Raw genomic sequence first — 19,458 nt, 5'->3', positions numbered from 1 at the left:
GATAAATGCACGATATTTTGTAAGAAATGAATAATATTAGTTTAATTAATTAATATTTTTAATACTTTTGTATAGATTATTATAAATACAATATTATTATAAATATTATTGATAAGTAAATGATGTGAATTATAAAAAAATTGTAATAATTAATAAATTACAAATGAAATTATAAAAATAATTAACATACTATAAGAATTCAACGTGAAATCACCTAAAATTATTCAAGATATTTTGATAACTATTACATCAATAAAAGTGTCTCTACAATATATAGAAACTTATTTATCGGACTTGTTTCCGTTAGTTTTATATTTATAGTTAACGCCGTATTAACTGCAAAACGGTTATTGGAAACGAAGGCAACGGTTAAACTAGTACGATAGTAACTAGAGCGTTCAGATCAGATTCTGTTACGTAAATTATATTAATTGTTCAATTAAATTCTTATCTTCTTAAACAGTAGCGTAAGTTCACGGATTCCTGCAACTTCATCAATACATATTATTTTTTAAAATCGCTTTCAGACCGTATCTCTCGCTCGCGGAACGAGATGAGTACAATTAACTGGTTAAAATGGAACTGATAAATATTTGAAACGGTTCAATAAAATCTATTGGCATGCTATTGCGGTATATACAGTCTTTAATATCTAATTCTACTTTCGTCATTTCCTTTTTCAATAATAAAGATCATGAATATTTTTCCACGTGAATAAATATATATCTTTCTACATTCTTTCAATTTAAAGATTCTGTAATAATTAATTCATCAACTGCAAACATATACTTGGGTATTGTTCGTATCAATAGTTACATCAACAAATAATAATGAAATACATATGTACATAATTATGTGTACTAAAACTGAAGGACTAATACTATAATATAATACAGTAATAAATATACGTAATATATGTATAATATACGTACATGTATTATAAATCATTAAATATCTTTGTAAGAATAAAATATCCAATTTTGCAACTCAATACTTCTATGATACACTATCATAAGCTCCTGTTCATAAGTATTAGCACACTTGTGAAAACTTAAGTATCCTTGAAGAATCATTAAGAAATTATTAAAACCTTAAAACATTATTATCTTATTCAAAATAAAGAATAAAATAAAGAATTTCCTATAATGAAATTAATTTATCTTCTTCATTGCCTATACTTGTTATGTTTGTCGTTAATTATTGTATTGTTAATTATTTTGCTACTTACTATGTTATTATCATATAGTAAGCATATTATCACTGCATTACTTCTTATTCAATTTCATGCACCTCATAAACGATTTTGCAGTACAGATTTAGATTTTGTGCAGATTTTTCGAAACTTCTTATTTAATTAATTCCAAATTTTGTCTATCAGATTTAGATTAGAAGACTGTGGGGGGCATAATTATTATACTAATTTACTTATGTTATTGCAGATCTAATAAATTTCTGCCGTGTATTCTAAACCATAATTTTATGTGAATACAAAATCTCGGTCGACTAATCCATTCCTTGGTAATTCATATTTTATATTACATATTCTGGTATATTACTTGGTTATGCATATTAATCATCAAATTTCACACGAATGTCCCAATACTTGTGAATAAATAGTAATAATGATTATAAAGAATAGAATCATTGCAATAGTGTTGTAAGTAAAATATATCTAGCGATATATATTGCGAAGTATATAACGAAGTATATAATTAAATAATGTAACTAAATGCTAAAATGTAGTGTAAAGGATAATTTTTGTGCGGTAGTATACAACCCGACTCGAAGAAAAACTTTCCCCGTTTCAAGCTTTAACGTATAACCTTGTGTTAAATTCCCTGAAATCAGTTTATGAATATCTCACATACCTCATTTTATATGCTACGCGATAATTTACACAGATTTCGAAACTTAAATCGTTCACGAGACAAGCATTCTTTCTCGCAGCATTTAGTTTAAATACCTACTTCCTGGAGAACGTGTAGGAAAACTAGTAATGGCGAGATTGTATATATTATTTGCACGATATTAAATGCAAGTCTAGCAATAATACTTCTTTTTCAAGCGTTATTTTCAAATATATTTACTTGGAGTAGTCAATCTTTTTATTTGCTATTTTTGTTTCAAACAAGAAGTATCTAATCTCGTATCGAAATTATGTAAGGAATTATATATTGGGTAAAACGTTTTATCAAACTTCTACAATCTGAAAGTTAAGTTTATTTGGTTCGTGTTGCAATGGATAGCTCGTGATTATATTGTTAGACGATTTAGGTAATTATTAACGAGATATTTATGTACATTTGTATTTTATCGTAAAAACTTTCCACCATTGTTTCGAAGTGGTTCGATGCATTTATAGAAAAAAACGTGATCTGAAGATTAGATCGAACGCTCGTTAAAATTGGTTTTATCTGTTAAATTATCAGCTAATGTTGAAAATGTGAAATTTGTGATATTTTATGTTCTTATCGAGTATAGGAACTACTGCCTTTTCACAAAGCATAATCGAAATTGAAATTAAGTGGAAGAATATGTACGCTACTACAAAATGCTTTCGAATGTTACTGTATAGAATATTGTATATTATATAAATTTAATTTTTCGTACGTGAAGACCTCAATATATATATAAATATTAAATTTGATATTATACGAAATTATACGAGATATTATACGGAAAATTAAATTTGAAGGACAGATGTGGATAGTTGATACGAGGTATTCTATCTCCGAAAATAAGTAAAAAGCATGCAGTAAAGAATAACATTCTTCCATTTATCTGATTTTCAAGAGAAAACGAACAACCGACAGGAGACTACTCTACTTGCGAAAATGAGTCAAAAATGTAAAACAAGATTCTTCTATGTAAAGTTTCATTTTTAAGAAAATAGAATTTAATGCGTTGAACTAAGAATCGACTTGCTGCACGTCTACTCGATAAATTCTCAAATTTCATTTTCCCAGAAACGCTACGTTCTATGAAATAATTTTATTCTACATTTTCGATTTATTTTGAAATACAGAATAACTTCTTATTGATTCACTTCTGCCTAGTTCAGAATCAGGCAAGTTCAGTTATACTGGACAAATATTTCGACTCGATTTTCTTGAAAACGAAGCGCCGCATGAAAAAATTTTATTTTATAAATTCTTGATTTATTTCGGGATGTAGAACAACCCTTTATCGATTGTTCATTCCCACATCAGAAATCAGACCGAAATAATTCGGAATCAGACAAGTTCGAGTATACATTTGGCAAAGTTTTTAACTCAATTTTAAGCTTTTAAGTAAAGTTCAAGTCAATTTTAACGAAATATCGTATGAACAAACCTTATTCTACATTTTCTGCTTATGTTGCCATGTAGAATGGCTGTCTAGTTAATACATAATTACTGGAATATAATACTGATAGTAAGTACGGTGTTATCAAGGATATACCTTGTCAAACTGTAAACTTGTATCAAGTGATTGCTCCAGTATATATTCATCTGGGTGCAAAAATGCACAGTTGAAAACAGGATTACTGTTATTCGAGCGTAACCATGCTTACTAAAATCAGGTAAAAAGCCTAAAACTTTTTAGTGGTTTTAATCTGTAAAACGTTCGTAATACGTTAATGGTGGGTCGAGATAGATCAGTGACCCGAGAAAAAATGAACACCGATCCGTTGTTATTCTATTTCCACGATTTTTGTCATATACATGTCGGGTTAGCGTTAGGTTTATGGGCGTGTAACGAATCTTCATTCGGACTAGCCATCGTTGTTGTACAACAGAGATTATATTTACTGGTATAAATATTGATTTTTACAAAGTTTGACAAATTACCGTGGTGATTAAACACCCGAGATGTTAGTGACAATGTTCTTAGGTTCAATAACGTATCCACGGTCAACGGGGCAACTCTTTGTTAAACGTAGAATATATTTTGAAGCACAAAGTAACGTTTGCTGTGACGCTCGGTATAATAATACACGTAAAGACGATGCGCAGACTCTCCAAGGTGATCGCAAGAATAAAAGACTGATGGAAATTTTCCTCTCCTTACGATCGCGTTTGTTCGTTGCATATTGGCCGGGGGTACCAACAAAATTCCAGCCGCCGTTGCTAGGCAGACCCGCGTAGAGCTGACATTGCTCCTGCCCGGGGTTTGATTGTTAATACAACGTGTGTCCCACAATATTGGCACTTCTCTGTTAGGTAAAAACGTTCATCCCGTGACCGTGGCTACGTTGGGCGACCAGTTGTGTCACCTCGAGCCCAAGCCCATCGTCGCAAATCTCGGGCAAACACAATAGGATTGAATCATAACAACTATTGCTAAGTTTTATCATTTAAGTACAGCTATAAATAAATAGTCTAGACTAAAGTATTGAGGATCTTCCCAAAAATTCCAAAAGAAAGGCCGCGATGTCCCTTCATCTCCGACATACATACACGGACAGTCTTTATTTTCCAGTGATTGCATCGTAATTGCAATAAGCTAACTTTATCAGCTACGTATTTGTAACAAAGTAGAAGAAACATTGAAATTATTTTAGGAACTTTTAGTTCTAACTAAATAATTAAATAGTTATTTAATACCGATATTCTCGAGGTAACTTTGGAGGATTGCAATCATATAATGAAAAATGTTTAATGTTGAACGGTATCAATAAAGCACGCAAAAGATGCTTATACATTATTTTCCCTTGTCAGTTGTTTTGCAGTTGTTTTAAGCAGCAGTTATCGACAGATACTTTGTATAAACGTTCAAGTCAAGTTGCAAGTAAATTTAAATTTACACTGTCTCACTGTGGATCATCACAGCGGACAATTCATCGGAAAACGTTGCTTTAGGCGAATTTATGTTTCACTTTGGACGAATACGGCGGATAAACGCTGTTTCCATTCGTGTTCCCCCAAAGTGAAACAGCACAAATTCGGCTTTTCATCCTCGTTTCAACCGTAGCGATCCTTCAAAGTGGACAGTGTAAATTCAGCTCTACCTACTACTTGACTAAATTATATTATTATAAAATTATATAATTATAAACATATTCTTAATGCTCATGTCACTGCTCTCTCAAAACGAGTTACGTAAGTACGAAGGCATTTTAAGGCCAAGAACCTTAATATTCTTCTATAAAGAATAAATAAACATATCGATTAGAGAAAATATAAAAGAACATACGATAGAATTCCATTTTCAGAAAATGACGATCTTGAAATCTCGTAAAAAAAAGAAAAAAAAAATGAGAAAAAGTTTTTCTATCATTACGCGATTCTGAGCCTGTATTATGCCGGAGTGTATCCCCACAATTCATCATAATGTCACTGCAATTGATAAACAAATTTACAAATCCGTCACAACTGCCAATCCGTAAAAAAATACGATCTGTTTTGCTATAATACATTTTGCAATCTTTTTGACAATTCCCTTGTTCATAAATAGTAAAAGAAAGTAGCGTAACATTGAACCAACGAATCTACTCCAAGATTCCATTATCAAACTGTCATACTTGGCTATTTATTCGATTATCTTGTGTTTCATCTCCAATTAACTCATTCATATTGACTCGTGTATTCTTATGTGTTGTCTCCAAATAGCTGATAACTATAGATTTTCGTATTCTGTTTGTCTAACTGTGTGTTAAATCTGGATATGTAAGTTGTGTTATATTCTAATTGATTAATCCTTTAAATGCTCGCTGAACTGCTTATAATTGTCGTAAATAATGTGTTGTGAAATATGTTCTATTCTGATTAATTAACCCTTTGTGTGCTCACTGAATTGTTCGTCGGTCAATGTTTGTATGAACTACAAATTAAAAATGGCGAAAAGTGCAATTTTTCACGAAACCTGTTTTCGATCTATAACTGTAACAAATCGATGCCTACCGCTTGCTTCTGCATCAACTGATTTTGATGAAAATTTTAGCATGTATATAACCGACATAAGTCTACAAAACGTATTGTTAGAGGATCGTAATGGTCATTACAGGTTTAGATAAAAATGTCGTGACAAATGACATTTGGTGATCTAATTCTTTTATCTTTTCCAAGAAACTCAAGTCCTCTGGTCCAATTTCTAAAAAGTAATTTTGGTTTAGTCTATCCGGATATTAATGTGACCTACTATATTGTACAATTTAAAATCTCCGAATTTGTATAATATTACGACGACAATTAAAAAAGAAAGACATCATAAAAATATGTGAAATCAAAATATGATATGAAATGTGGTCAATAAAAGGAATTTTTAAAACATATAATAAAACATTTTCTCTACATTTCACTGCATTAATTTTTAATTCGGTTATTTCTGTTGTTTTTGTTCATATTGTGATATAGCTGACTCTACCGCTAGCCAAGAGGAGACTGATGCTACAATATCTGAAAATAACTTTATATGCGACACGCTTGAAGGAGGAAATGAAACAAATAAAGCAACAATAGCTGAAAATAGAATTTCACCGATCTCAAAAAATAGTATTGAATTCCAAACGAATAGAGGTAATGATGTAAAAACTGATGTAAAGCAAGATTCTGAAAATCTGAAGAAAGACTCAACGCCAGAATTTCCAGCGACTAAGACTTCTAGTACAGTATCAGCTCCTCTTTCTGCAACTTCATTCCTTTCCAGTACTTTGGATGCTCTAATATTGTCAGATAATAAATATGCAGAAACTGTACAAACACTGGACCCAGTTTCACGTACATGCCAAGAAGAATGTATCGATGAACAGAATAACCTTGAACTTGCAACTCCCAAATCATCAATTTTAACACCAACTACTTTTACTTTATCTAATAAACAACATGCATTTGGTAACACAAGTACGAGTCAATTTTTTACTTCTCCAACATCAAACAGTAAAGAGTCAGTGTGTGATAACGCAGAGAGTAGATCTACGCCTTTCTGTTGGGAACCAACAACAACAACATTATCGAGTCCAACATTCCAAGCACCTACTGCATCACAAACTTTGTATAATCTTGCAACACCCAAATCATCATTTTTATCACCAACTACTTTTACTTTATCTAATAAACAACATGCATTTGGTGGCACAAGTACGAGTCAATTTTTTACTTTTCCAACATCAAAAAGTAAAGAGTCAGTGTGTGATAACGCAGAGAGTAGATCTACGCCTTTCTGTTGGGAACCAACAACAACAACAACATTATCGAGTCCAACATTCCAAGCACCTACTGCATCACAAACTTTGTATAATCCTGCAACACCCAAATCATCATTTTTATCACCAACTACTTTTACTTTATCTAATAAACAACATGCATTTGGTGCAACAAGTACGAGTCAATTTTTTACTTCTCCAACATCAAAAAGTAAAGAGTCAGTGTGTGATAACGCAGAGAGTAGATCTACGCCTTTCTGTTGGGAACCAACAACAACAACATCGTCGAGTCCAACATTCCAAGCACCTACTGCATCACAAACTTTGTATAATCCTGCAACATCCAAATCATTATTTTTATCACCAACTACTTTTACTTTATCTAATAAACAACATGCATTTGGTGCAACAAGTACGAGTCAATTTTTTACTTCTCCAACATCAAAAAGTAAAGAGTCAGTGTGTGATAACGCAGAGAGTAGATCTACGCCTTTCTGTTGGGAACCAACAACAACAACATCGTCGAGTCCAACATTCCAAGCACCTACTGCATCACAAACTTTGCATGATCCTGCAACATCCATATCATCATTTTTATCACCAACTAATTCTAGTTTATCTAATAAAGGATGTGAATTTTGTGGCGAAATTTCATGTAAATCTTCCACTTCTGCAGTACTAGAAAATGAACCTACAGCTTGCGATTCAGCAATAACAAACCAAGAAGAAACGACATACAATACAAGAATCGGGATACCAATTGCAATATCAACTTCATTTGTTACATTGTCACCGACATCAGTATCTGGTACTACTACTTTTACAATGCCTACCAGCGAGTCAACGCCTGTTATACATGTACATCAAACATTTATATTTAACGGCGTTCCTACTGAACCAGCTGTAATGCCTAGTACTCTATTCAATTTTTCTCCGAATATCATTCCTGCTGTATCGACTCAGAATCAAGCACCAACTGATTTCTCCGGTTATACATTTAACGAACCTAATCCGGAACTAGCAGCATTTCCGCAATATACAACTGCAAGTTCATTTTCTACATCGCAACCTGTTACGCAAAGTCAACAATTGTCTACTTCATCACCAGTACCTTTAAATAGCGCGTTTAATTTTGATTCGCCACCGGGAGATTGTACAGCTGTAAGTAAACTAAAAGTATTAAGTCACTGAAAAAATTCCTAGCATATTTGACAATCGGTTTATTCTATTACATTCTGTACATCCTCGTATACTCTTCTGTACATACTGAACACTCGTAAAATTATTTTAGCAATATATTAGGTTGTTCCAAAAGTAAGATAATAAGTAAATAAGATAATATAAAACAGAAAATGTTGTGCATCTATTATTTCCTTATGAAACGAAAGAAACTTTTGGAGCAACCTAATATTATACAGGGTGGTTGGTAACTGGTGGTACAAGCGGAAAGGGGGCGATTCTACGCGAAAAAAGAAGTCGAAAATATAGAATAAAAATCTAAAAATTTAAAAATTTAAAAAAATAACGTTAATCGAGACAACGATCTATAGTGAGATCCGTTATAACGAGACGTGATAAAGTGCACGCGTGCCGAGCGAAAATTCAAAGTCGATTTTCTCGACAACAAAGCCTCGAACGAAAAATTTTTATTCCGTATTTTCGACTTCTTTTTTCGCGTAGAATCACCCCCTTTCCGCTTGTACCACCAGTTACCAACCACCCTGTATATGTTATACGTAATATTTTCAGATTTCATTGCCACTATAATAAGATACGACTATCATGACTTATTCATAAACACTATTATAAACAAATATACAGAAGAGTAATATCTCGAATACTGCGTACATGACCTGGTACTAGTAAGAGTTACTGTATTTCTATTTTTGAAAGCTCTTTTACAGTGGTATAGAAAGAAATGTACAAAATCGTGTTGTAGTAGTATTAGAGGTTCGCGATACCAACTGTGTTAATGATTGTGTTTTATTAACATTATCATGATTAATATATGATTTCCTTTTTAGGAACCTGCTTCAATCCAATCTGAAGGATTTAATTTTAATCCTCCTAATACTAGACCATCGTACCATTTTAGTGTTCATAAATTCAAGTATGTACAAATTATGAAATTACTCTACACATTAATAGCAGGATCTTTTTTCCATAAGTTACAATGTGTTGTTTTAGTGCGCCTATTCAAGTACAACAAGGTACTGCGTCTACTCAAGTACGACAAAAGTACAGGAAACATTTTAGAAGATTAAAATAGCGGTCAAGTAACAGCGTTCTTTTTATACAGTTGCTCACAAAAGTGTTCATATTCTTGTAGAAGACGCCGTTTATGAATATACTATATGTCTTGTAAGAAACATTTTGAAATGTCGTTAGTATTGTAACAAAATCCGATTGTTATAGTTATATTGGTAAATTTTTTAGCAAATCTGAAAATATACATAGATATTACAAAACACCTAACACAAGTATGTAGATATTTTGTACAAATCATGAAAGTATTTAAACAGTCCATTTTCCATATGTATAAAATAAGCCTAAATATTTACTGGGATCACTTTTGAAACTTATTGTAGCCACATTATTATTAATGCAGAGATTATTAATGCTGTGTGCTAATCTTTATTAAATATATGTTTGTAAATAAGTTCTATGTATATTTTCAGATTGGTTTTAGGCTTTTCTATCATAAGAATAGTAGTTGTAAAATACTTTTATGAGCCATTGTATCTATTTCATACAACCGCGTGCATCAATATATTTTGAATATATTTGGTGTTCGGAAATCAAGCGAAGTCTGATTCACTGATGCTTTCGTTTTCGGAAAAAAAAAAAAAAAAAAAAAAATAGAAACGATTTTGAACATCTGCTCGATGCTGCTATACACACATACTCTTTGTGATATACTAATTCTTCGATTAATAACGAATTTTCTTTACTGATTAGTTGTTAATGGATAACGAAACTTAATAAAATATTGGATGTCTGTAATTGATTGAGAATAACGAGTGGATGTGAATATAGATATATTCTTTGAGTAAGCATGGATCTTATATTTGTCGTTTTATAGCTGAGAAGGAAAATACTAAACAGTACTAATGAAATTCATGAATTAATAACTTTCTTTTTGTAATGAAAGAAGTGTTGCGATGTACAATGTACAATGTATTGAACTTGATTCATACATTTAATTACCGTCTACTTAATTGATTCTGAACAATTATCTTTGGTTCATTAATTTTTAATAAATCCAGTATTCACGACTTAAGGTGATCAGGTTATCTTAAGAATTGTAATAAAATTATATCATTCAGATAATAAGAAAACGGGTAATAATAACTACTACGATCCAAAAAAATAATAAGTATGCTATAATAAGAGAAAATATTAACAAATTTATAAATATAAATATAGCAATACACAAATGATAAGATTTAGGATATAAATAATAAGTTTCTGTATGAAAGTAACTTATTGGCAAATTGACAATGTATTTTTCAACGTAGAAATCTTGCAAGTTGTAAAATGTAAAAGGACGAGTTAAGTGTTTTGAGGCTTTATTATGATGTTAGTTCGTAAGTCTGTTGTAACTGTACATAGCTATTTGCATATTAAGATGCGTAGATGTTCGAGATGTCGATGAACTGTTCGTTATGAATAACATGCAGCGTGGTTGCAACTGTTACATCTCTCTCGAGCACAATTATTATAGTTCGTTTCGTAATCTACCTGAATATACTACCTCACTTCTTGGTAATAATATAGAAATCACAGAGAATATGATAACGCAATACATTGTGTTTTTTAACTAAAGATGAAACAAGCATAATTGTGGATTATGACATTTGTGTCGATTTTCTGATTTTAATGTCACTTGATGATCAAGCAGGAAAATATATTTTTATATATATATATGTATATATATATATATGGGAGAGTATAGTGCTAGTAGGTTTGGTGACTGTATGATTTGTTTCAATATCGCTCACGTCAACACAAAATCAACTATGATGCACTGTCAATCTATATGCACGCAGTCACCATTCGTCACTTACTACTCTCGTTACAACGGTTCCAACGCTCTTTTTCACGCTAACCACCCTCCTTCACAACGCTAACCACACTCCTTGGCAACCTGACAACACTCACTTTTCAATTAACGGCTACCTCTTATACCATGGCTCCGGTATACCCGGCACGCACATGTTTCACAGGCGTGGGTGGCCCATGGTCAAGTAGATCTTAATTTCCCAGGGTTTTTCTCGATACTATATGTATATAACATTTATCGATATTGGATGGCATTAAAATCAGAAAACTCCACAATTTATATGTTTCCAGAATATGAGCAACGAACAAATATTTATATAATTTTATTTTATATATTTTGCATTAATTTATATACGTATATAACAAAATTAGTAACTTAACTTATCCTAAATTAAACTTGCATTCAAATTTAATGTTGCAGTATATAAAGATGATATAATAGGATTGTTAATAAAATTCGTATAAAATAAAATAATGTTTGGTCATATTTAGATTCTATACCTTTTTTGATACACTTCTTAGGATCTTTCAGATTTGATATTTACATATAACAGAAACTTAAAAGGCTTCTATTTATCCCTGTGTTTATTTTACAGCATGTTTACAGCATTTATTATCTAAAACGATCAATGGTATATATCTACTTACATACATATAAACATACATGTACATATAAACTATAAAATTGTATTTTTACATATTATTAAACTGTTTCAATAAGCTGAAATAGTCATATATTTGGATTTCTTATTCTTCAAGCACTATGGTTATATTATCATACTTACAGAATCAAGATTCGATATTGTGATATAGGAATTAGGTTTGAATTATTTCTATGAACTATTTATATGAGATTTTATCAGATAAATTATAAAAAGGAAAAAGAAGCAAAATTATGTCTGCCTCCATCATACACAATATATACAGGAGTTACAAGATTGTTTTATAAAGATATTTAAATTATATATTACATTTTTAGTAGGTTATTAGATTTTCAGTAGGTGGCATTAAGACAAGTCCCAATATATCAGAATGATTGAAAACAAATGACTCGTATACATATTGTAAAAGGTGATATTTGATGCATCTTTAGAAAAGGGTTTGGTTAAAATACATTAATTTTTGTTAGTTTCATATGCTCTTAAATATGGAAGGGAATAAAGTGCATTATAGGCATTTGATGCTTTTCTTTTACCGAAAAGGCAAAAATGCTACGCAAGTAGCAAACAATATATGCGCTGTTTATGGTGACAAACGACCAGACGATAAATTCGGAAAAATATTACTGGCAATTAGACGAATTAAAGACAGTAATTGAACAAAAACATCCAGAACTAGCGAATCGGAAATCCTCCGAGTTTCATTAGGACAATGCGTGGTTTCGCGCGTCTTTGACTACTCGACAAAAGATATTGAAGCTTGTTTGGGATGTGCTAGCACGTCCACCGTATTCACCAGACGTTGCACCCTCAGATTTTCATCTATTTAGGTCATTACAAAATTCCCTCAATGGCGAAAACTGTAACTCTTTGGTCGACACAAAAAATCACATTGAAAAGTTTTTCGCCGAAAAACTGAAAAGTTCTGGCATGATGGGATATTCAAATTGCGTGAAAGATTGAGAAAGGACAACACAACTTTTGACGTAAAGGGAAAATTAAAGATATTAAATAAATAAAATATGAATACTTATTGGTACACGATATTGCAATAAGTAAAAGCTTGTATAAAAACTATATCGACTTATTACCTTTTGTAATATTTATTTAAACATTTATTTACCATCAAATTATACGTGATCGTGTATATCTGCATTTCATGAAAGAGACAAGCATACTTTTTCCTTATATCACGTTGACCGCCACGACACCCGTATTCGGGTGTCAGCAAAGTTTCTGATCAGGCCACGTAACGCATATTCGGTGTCGTTTATTCGACTACTTGCGAAGGATCGTCGTAGGTATTTGAAAAGATATTCCATAATAATAAATTGTTAATTAATAATTAATTGTAATAATAGTTGAATTGTTATAAAATAAAAATACGAAAATGGTTTATTAGAAAAATTATTTAGAATGTAAAACTTTAAAGCATTCTATACATAGCTGAGGTTGGTCGGGACAATTTGGACAATAAGTTGTTGTTTTCTTCGAATTCTTTCGTGCCTTTGTTCGGTCCATTCCACGTCTTTTATTTGCATAACATAGTTCGCACGCGCGTCTAACGCTTCTTCCGGAATCGTTTTTCCGAACGGCGATATTATGCCGACTCCGTGGAAGACAAGGATTTTTTGTATTTTCAGACAACCTTAATAATTTTGCAACTAATAATTGTCTAAATATTCTAATATTTATATTTTTCCTTGTTGCAATTTTGTAAACCGTCAAAGCGTTTACAACAGAAATTGCCAGAAAGAATCGAACGCCAAGTTTTCTGTACCATTTGATTCCTTTTCTAATTGTGGTGGCATAAGAAACCATTTGGTCGGAATAATCTATACCACGCTTTCCTTCGTTATATTCAACAACAGCTAGTGGTTTTAATGTTACGAACAAACGAAACGAAAGATCATTCTTGAGACCACCGCTTGAGCGATTCGCATTACTAAAATATCGATGGGAACACCTAGTAGAGAACGCTTGGTACTGCTGTACGCGTGGCCTGATGGAGATTTCTTTGGAAACACGCGTGGCAGTCAACGTGATATACAAGATAGTTACATATAAGTACATGTCCTTTTGTTTTCGAACATATGAAAATAATTTTAATTCATGAATACTAACTTGACTATAAATGCATGTATACATACATATTCATTTAAACAGAATTTTTCGATTTGTAGGTATTTATCTTTATTCAACGATACAATTCTCACATCAAATTAGTACGAAGGAAGGATTATTACATTCAACCATTTTATCCTTTCATCCATAAAACAAGGAAATAAGTGGAATTTCTCTATTTGTATGTACAAGTTGCTTGTGTATGCTAATCTATAGGACAAATATGCAAATAGTCTCCCAAAAGTTCAATACGACTCGTATTCTTTCGAGTATTTTCTTATTCTAAATACTCGATGCTTCACATTTGCAAATGAAAATTCATTTCTTATATTATTAAAAATGATTTCTGTACAAGGTGTTAATAATAATTAGACAAATACGTTCAAATTCAAAACAAGGACAAAGCAAATTTATCAGAATTTACACCTCCAAGTAAACAGTTTCTGTTATTTTCGTCGTTTCAATATTCCATTTGCTATGTTTATGTTTTCAATCCCTTCGTATTTGAGAACGAAGTATTTTACAACGCAATGTCGTTCGTACAACGCCTTATACGAAATACCTCACGACACAGTATCATTCATGCGATGCTTTGAACGAAAGAAATATCTCGGGTTCAAATGTTGTTAACTGCTTTGGAACCACGAAACAGATACGGATGGCGACACAATATTGTTCGCACGATTTTATCCTGTGAATCTGTTTTTCTGTAATTACAACTTTCGCCCTAATAAACAAACACGCGGGATATCTCCGTAGCGTCGTACGAACTGTATCGCGTCGTGGGGAGACTCGTCAGTCGTTCATCGGCCGTTTTGCACGATAGTATATCGTTTCTACGTTAAATTCGTAGCGATCATGGTGCGACGATATACTAAGAACCGTATTATTAGCGATAGCGAAGACAGTGGTAACGACAATGTGCAAAGTGACAATAACGCTCGGTTATCAGAAAAATTAAATAAATTTAGCGGAGGAAGGCAGTGGAAGATACCAACAGCTACGACAAATTTTCAACCACGCATTATACATTATATGGATAATAATAATGGAGTGCAGCGGACATCTGGTTTGTCAAGAAGTATTTGCCCCACTTCTATCTTCGAATACTTTTTCAATCAAGAGCTTGTTGAAATGATCGTGAAGAAAAGCAGCAAATACAGAAAGAAACAAGGTTTTACCAAGGTTCCTTATAATATTACCGTTGCTGATATGTATTCTGCCATCGCCATTATTATTTACATGAGTATAGTCCATTTACCTACGATCTCTATGTATTGGAATACCGAACCCATGTACAACTTTCAATTCGTAAGCAAAATTATGTCACGAAACAAATTCCTACGAATCCTGCGATTCTTACATTTCAGCGATGAGGATAATGACAAAATAAATGGAAAAGATATTGATGTAACGTATAAGATACAACCTGTTATCGACATGTTACTGTCGCGTTTTCAAAGCGCGTATCGACCAGGAAGAAATATCGTCGTAAATGAAAGCGTGATGCCATGGAAAAATAGGCTGCCATTTGAAGAGTGTACTTCTAACAAACGAGCAATATTTGGACTAAAAACCTTTATTTTGACTGAATGTGAAACTGGTTATGTATACAGTTTGAAACTTTACAGTGGACAATTGCTACATAAACTGAATTCCGAACCACTTGGTGCCGCTGGTTCGATTATATTACATTTAACCAAACATTTGCTTCGACAAGGAAGAACTCTGTTCCTCAATAATTTCCATTCGTTTCCCGCCTTGTATGAAATGTTACATAAAAATGGAACTAACGTTTGCGGTATTATACGTCTAAAACGAAAGGAAATGCCATATTACGGGATGGTTGCAAGAGATATAAATAGATTGGAAAAAGGACAAATGCTAGTCAGATATAACGAAATAGTGGCTTTTTGTGCGTGGAAAGACAAAAAGTTAATATCAACTCTTACCACTGTACATGCTCCCCGCTTTGTGTTGTCTACTAGTATCGATCGCGTTACAGGACAATACCGAAAGAAACCCAATGTCTTTCTAGATTGTAATACACACATGACTGGAGCAAATCAAATCCATCAAATTTTACAGAGGAATTTGACCATAAGTAAATCTATAAAATGGCACAAGCAGTATTTTGTACATTTGCTCGACATAACGATATTTAATTGTCTTGTAATATGGAACTCTTGTCACGGAACTAAAAAAACTTTTTGCGAGATAAAAGAAAACATTATTTCTGGATTGTTAGAGAAGTATTTTAGACCAGTTGAAAATTTCCATCTGCAGGCAAGGAGATCTCCGAAGAAGTTCCCGCTTTGCATTAAATCTCAATGTTTCCCTAAGAAAATACCTTTTACGGTAAAGAATTGCCATTCTACAAAATGCTGCATACTTTGTAAGGAGAATAAGATACGTAAACAAACGAATTATTTCTGTAACGAGTGTAACGTACCATTATGTGTAGCACCGTGTTTCGAATTATTTCATACGACGAAGAGATAAGATCATTTGCTCGTAGAAACAGAACATTTTGTTCGTTTAGCATCTTTAATCTCTTTTATATTCACAAATATGCAGTGTCTTACGAATTGATTTTTATGCGAATCGTTGCGCGAGATCTCTTTTTCTAATGAAAAAAAACATGTAACATACATGTCACGTCCAAAGCGTCACACGAGCGATATTGCTTCGCGAACTATCTCGTACAAAACATCATGCGAACGACATTGTTTCGCAAGATATCTCGTCCAAACTGTATCACGAACAACTGTGTGACAAAATATTTTGTTCTCCTATACGTAGTTGTTAAGCTACCACAAAATGTGTTCTATGATAGTTAACGAATTTAAGACTCAGAAATTTGTTTATATGCTTTTAAATTACAGACTAAACTACAGTGGTTACAGTTGTACATAGTCTTTCATTTTCATAGAATTACATTTCCTAGCCTTATGAAACTATTATTAATATACTTAGCTCTAATCAATTACTGCGCAAATGTTATAACAAATACAATGATGTATCGATATTTCTTGTAGCCACTGTAAATATCTTTTGCTCTTAAGTTCCAGATTTCATTGAAACGCTTATCTTCGTTGAACTATAGAATATGTCAATCTGTGCCGGAGGTGCGATAGATTGCATGTTATATGTGAAAATATAAAAGGTAACTGAAATACCATACTCATAATATTTACGACTGCTGTATGTTAATTATTTAATATAAGTACTATATCGACATTAATGTAGAATATTGACGCATAATTCGTACGGCGAGAAACAGAGGAAACGTATGTGTGTGTGTGTGTATGCATGAACGTATGTGTGTAGTAATCTGCTAAATGCAATAACGCGAAAAGTATTTTACACGAAATTCGGCTAGTATTAAGGGACCAATATCTTGTGAAAATATCTTTCTTCCAAGGTTTTTTTCTTTTTTTTTTTTAGAATTTACAAGGCCATTTTAGCACACGACTACATACATATTTTTTCTATCGCCTCGAGTAATTAATGATAAAATACGGTTATGTGTGTATAGTAACATGACCCTGAAGTGACATTTAGTTTCGAAAATTAAACGTGAAATCTGAAACGACAGGCGAGAGTCGGTAAATGTAAATGAACATGTCTACCATCGCACAGATGATTCGTTAGGATCTGAAGACCTAATCGCTTTCGATTTGTCAGCGTGTCGATGTACCGTTCGTGATGAATTAGTGGAAGCAAGAAAAAATGAAAGACGATAACTTAAGAGAAAGTAAGCGATAAATGCCTTACTTTCGTGATCAGATCTTTTCGATATTACTGCAAGAGAAAATATTTCCTCATATTCTCTGGTTTCGACGTCCACGTTTGCTAAAACCTGCGATCTCAATGGGCATAAATCTCACGAGATGAAGGTCACTTTGAGATCATGTTATTATACATATCACTATATGTAACTAAATTTGATCATCGGCTGTAAGATGCGATAGAAAAAGATATGTGGTTGTGTACGAAAAATAAAAATTAAATGTATCACCCTGTATTAAAGCGACATAATAGGATAAATATGGTAAATAAATATTAATGCTAGTGAAAGTGGACGAAACAAATGTCTGTCGAGGTTTTAATTCTTTAGTCGTGTTCACAGTGCATAATGTTGCATAAAATCCACAGTGTAATGATAATTTTCATATTTAACAATTCTTCAATTTATTTACTCGCTTTCTACATTTGCTCGTCTCGTGGATACACGTATCTCTTTATATCATCATTAACGTCAAAAGTTTCTTCGTTATCAGTAGTTGAAAATAAAGCACAGACTTAATCGCATCGCCAAATCGATGTTTAATTAGACAGTCGTTGATTAATAGTAACGGTTTCATTGCAAACTCCATTGAGAAAGTCATCAGCGGATCGATATAAACAAAAACGATGTTTGGAAAATCGAGTATCTATCGGTTGGTCGTGAACCTTTGCTTAAAAATTTCCAATTAAACAATCTTATTTATATGTACACTGCGATGTATAAATGCGAGGACATTTACTGATACACGGGCTTATGGAAGTATTCGAATAATTGTAAGCATCTTCTATGTATATATTATATTTACTGCACGAAGAATTTTGAAATTTCATTGTCGCTGTGATGAATAAACTGCGTATCTTTTTGTATTTATGGGACATTCGAAAGTACAAAAATGCATGAGAAGCACATAATATGCAAAGATATATAAAATATATGATGCATAGTAGACTTTATAATATTTAGTAGATACAACATTTCTTAAATTCCATTCTGTAAATTACAAAAATTTAATATAGAAATTTAGACAAATTTGCATAAATATCTACGATCTAGTTTTAACCGACGTAGATGACTATTATGGTCATCAGTAAAGTTTGCAACCAATCTAATAATGTATATAGAATTTACAAATATTTAACACAAATACATATAAACATATATATAATATATTTCGCACAAAAATATTTAAACAGTTATCGAACGATATTATGACCTCGCTCTGTCGCTTTAACCACCCATACATTTACATTTTTATATTTTTTATATAAAAGTAGCGAAACTGCTGAAAACGTGAGCATTTAATTACACTAGCTCGTGAAACTATTTGAACACTTATTATAGTAAACTTTGTGTATCTGCCGTATAAAACATTTTGAAATTTCATTAATATTGTAATGAAAGACGACTGTTACGATTATATTGCCAAAGTCTGAAATGAATCTGAAAATATGTATTAGAAATTACAATATATTTAATGTATACATATATCTTGTAAAAACTTATTATACGACATGAATTGAATAAATCGTATCTTATGCATATAATAAGTGGTAAATATGGTTTCATTGAAATTGAGCTTGTTGGGGCCAGAAGAGTGCTCTGCTCGACAGTTTCTTAGGAGATGTTCCCGAAGGAATTATGATGGGCGTTCGAGGAAACGGTGGAACTTTGTCAGGAAAAATCTGTAGATCCGTTTAGAG

At 32.2% G+C, this 19,458-nt stretch overlaps 2 protein-coding genes across 2 annotated transcripts in view; both read left to right on the top strand.

Moving 5' to 3' along the window:
* ENGase (cytosolic endo-beta-N-acetylglucosaminidase) overlaps positions 1 to 19,458 on the top strand; it is a 60,946-nt gene that overhangs the window by 23,427 nt on the left and 18,061 nt on the right. The gene's annotated exons all lie outside the window — the stretch shown is intronic.
* Positions 5,816 to 11,027, top strand: LOC138180958 (uncharacterized). The gene is made up of 5 exons (XM_069115351.1): positions 5,816 to 5,969; positions 6,336 to 6,462; positions 6,514 to 8,284; positions 9,148 to 9,233; positions 9,311 to 11,027. The coding sequence occupies exons 1-5, from the start codon at positions 5,816 to 5,818 to the stop codon at positions 9,390 to 9,392; spliced, it is 2,220 nt and encodes a 739-aa protein (XP_068971452.1). The 3' UTR covers positions 9,393 to 11,027.

This window comes from Bombus flavifrons, chromosome 1 (genome assembly GCF_040668555.2).
Source record: "Bombus flavifrons isolate JBK064 chromosome 1, iyBomFlav1_principal, whole genome shotgun sequence".
In the NCBI taxonomy this organism is placed as follows: Eukaryota; Metazoa; Arthropoda; class Insecta; order Hymenoptera; family Apidae; genus Bombus; species Bombus flavifrons.
This window is presented reverse-complemented; position numbering and strand designations above follow the sequence as displayed.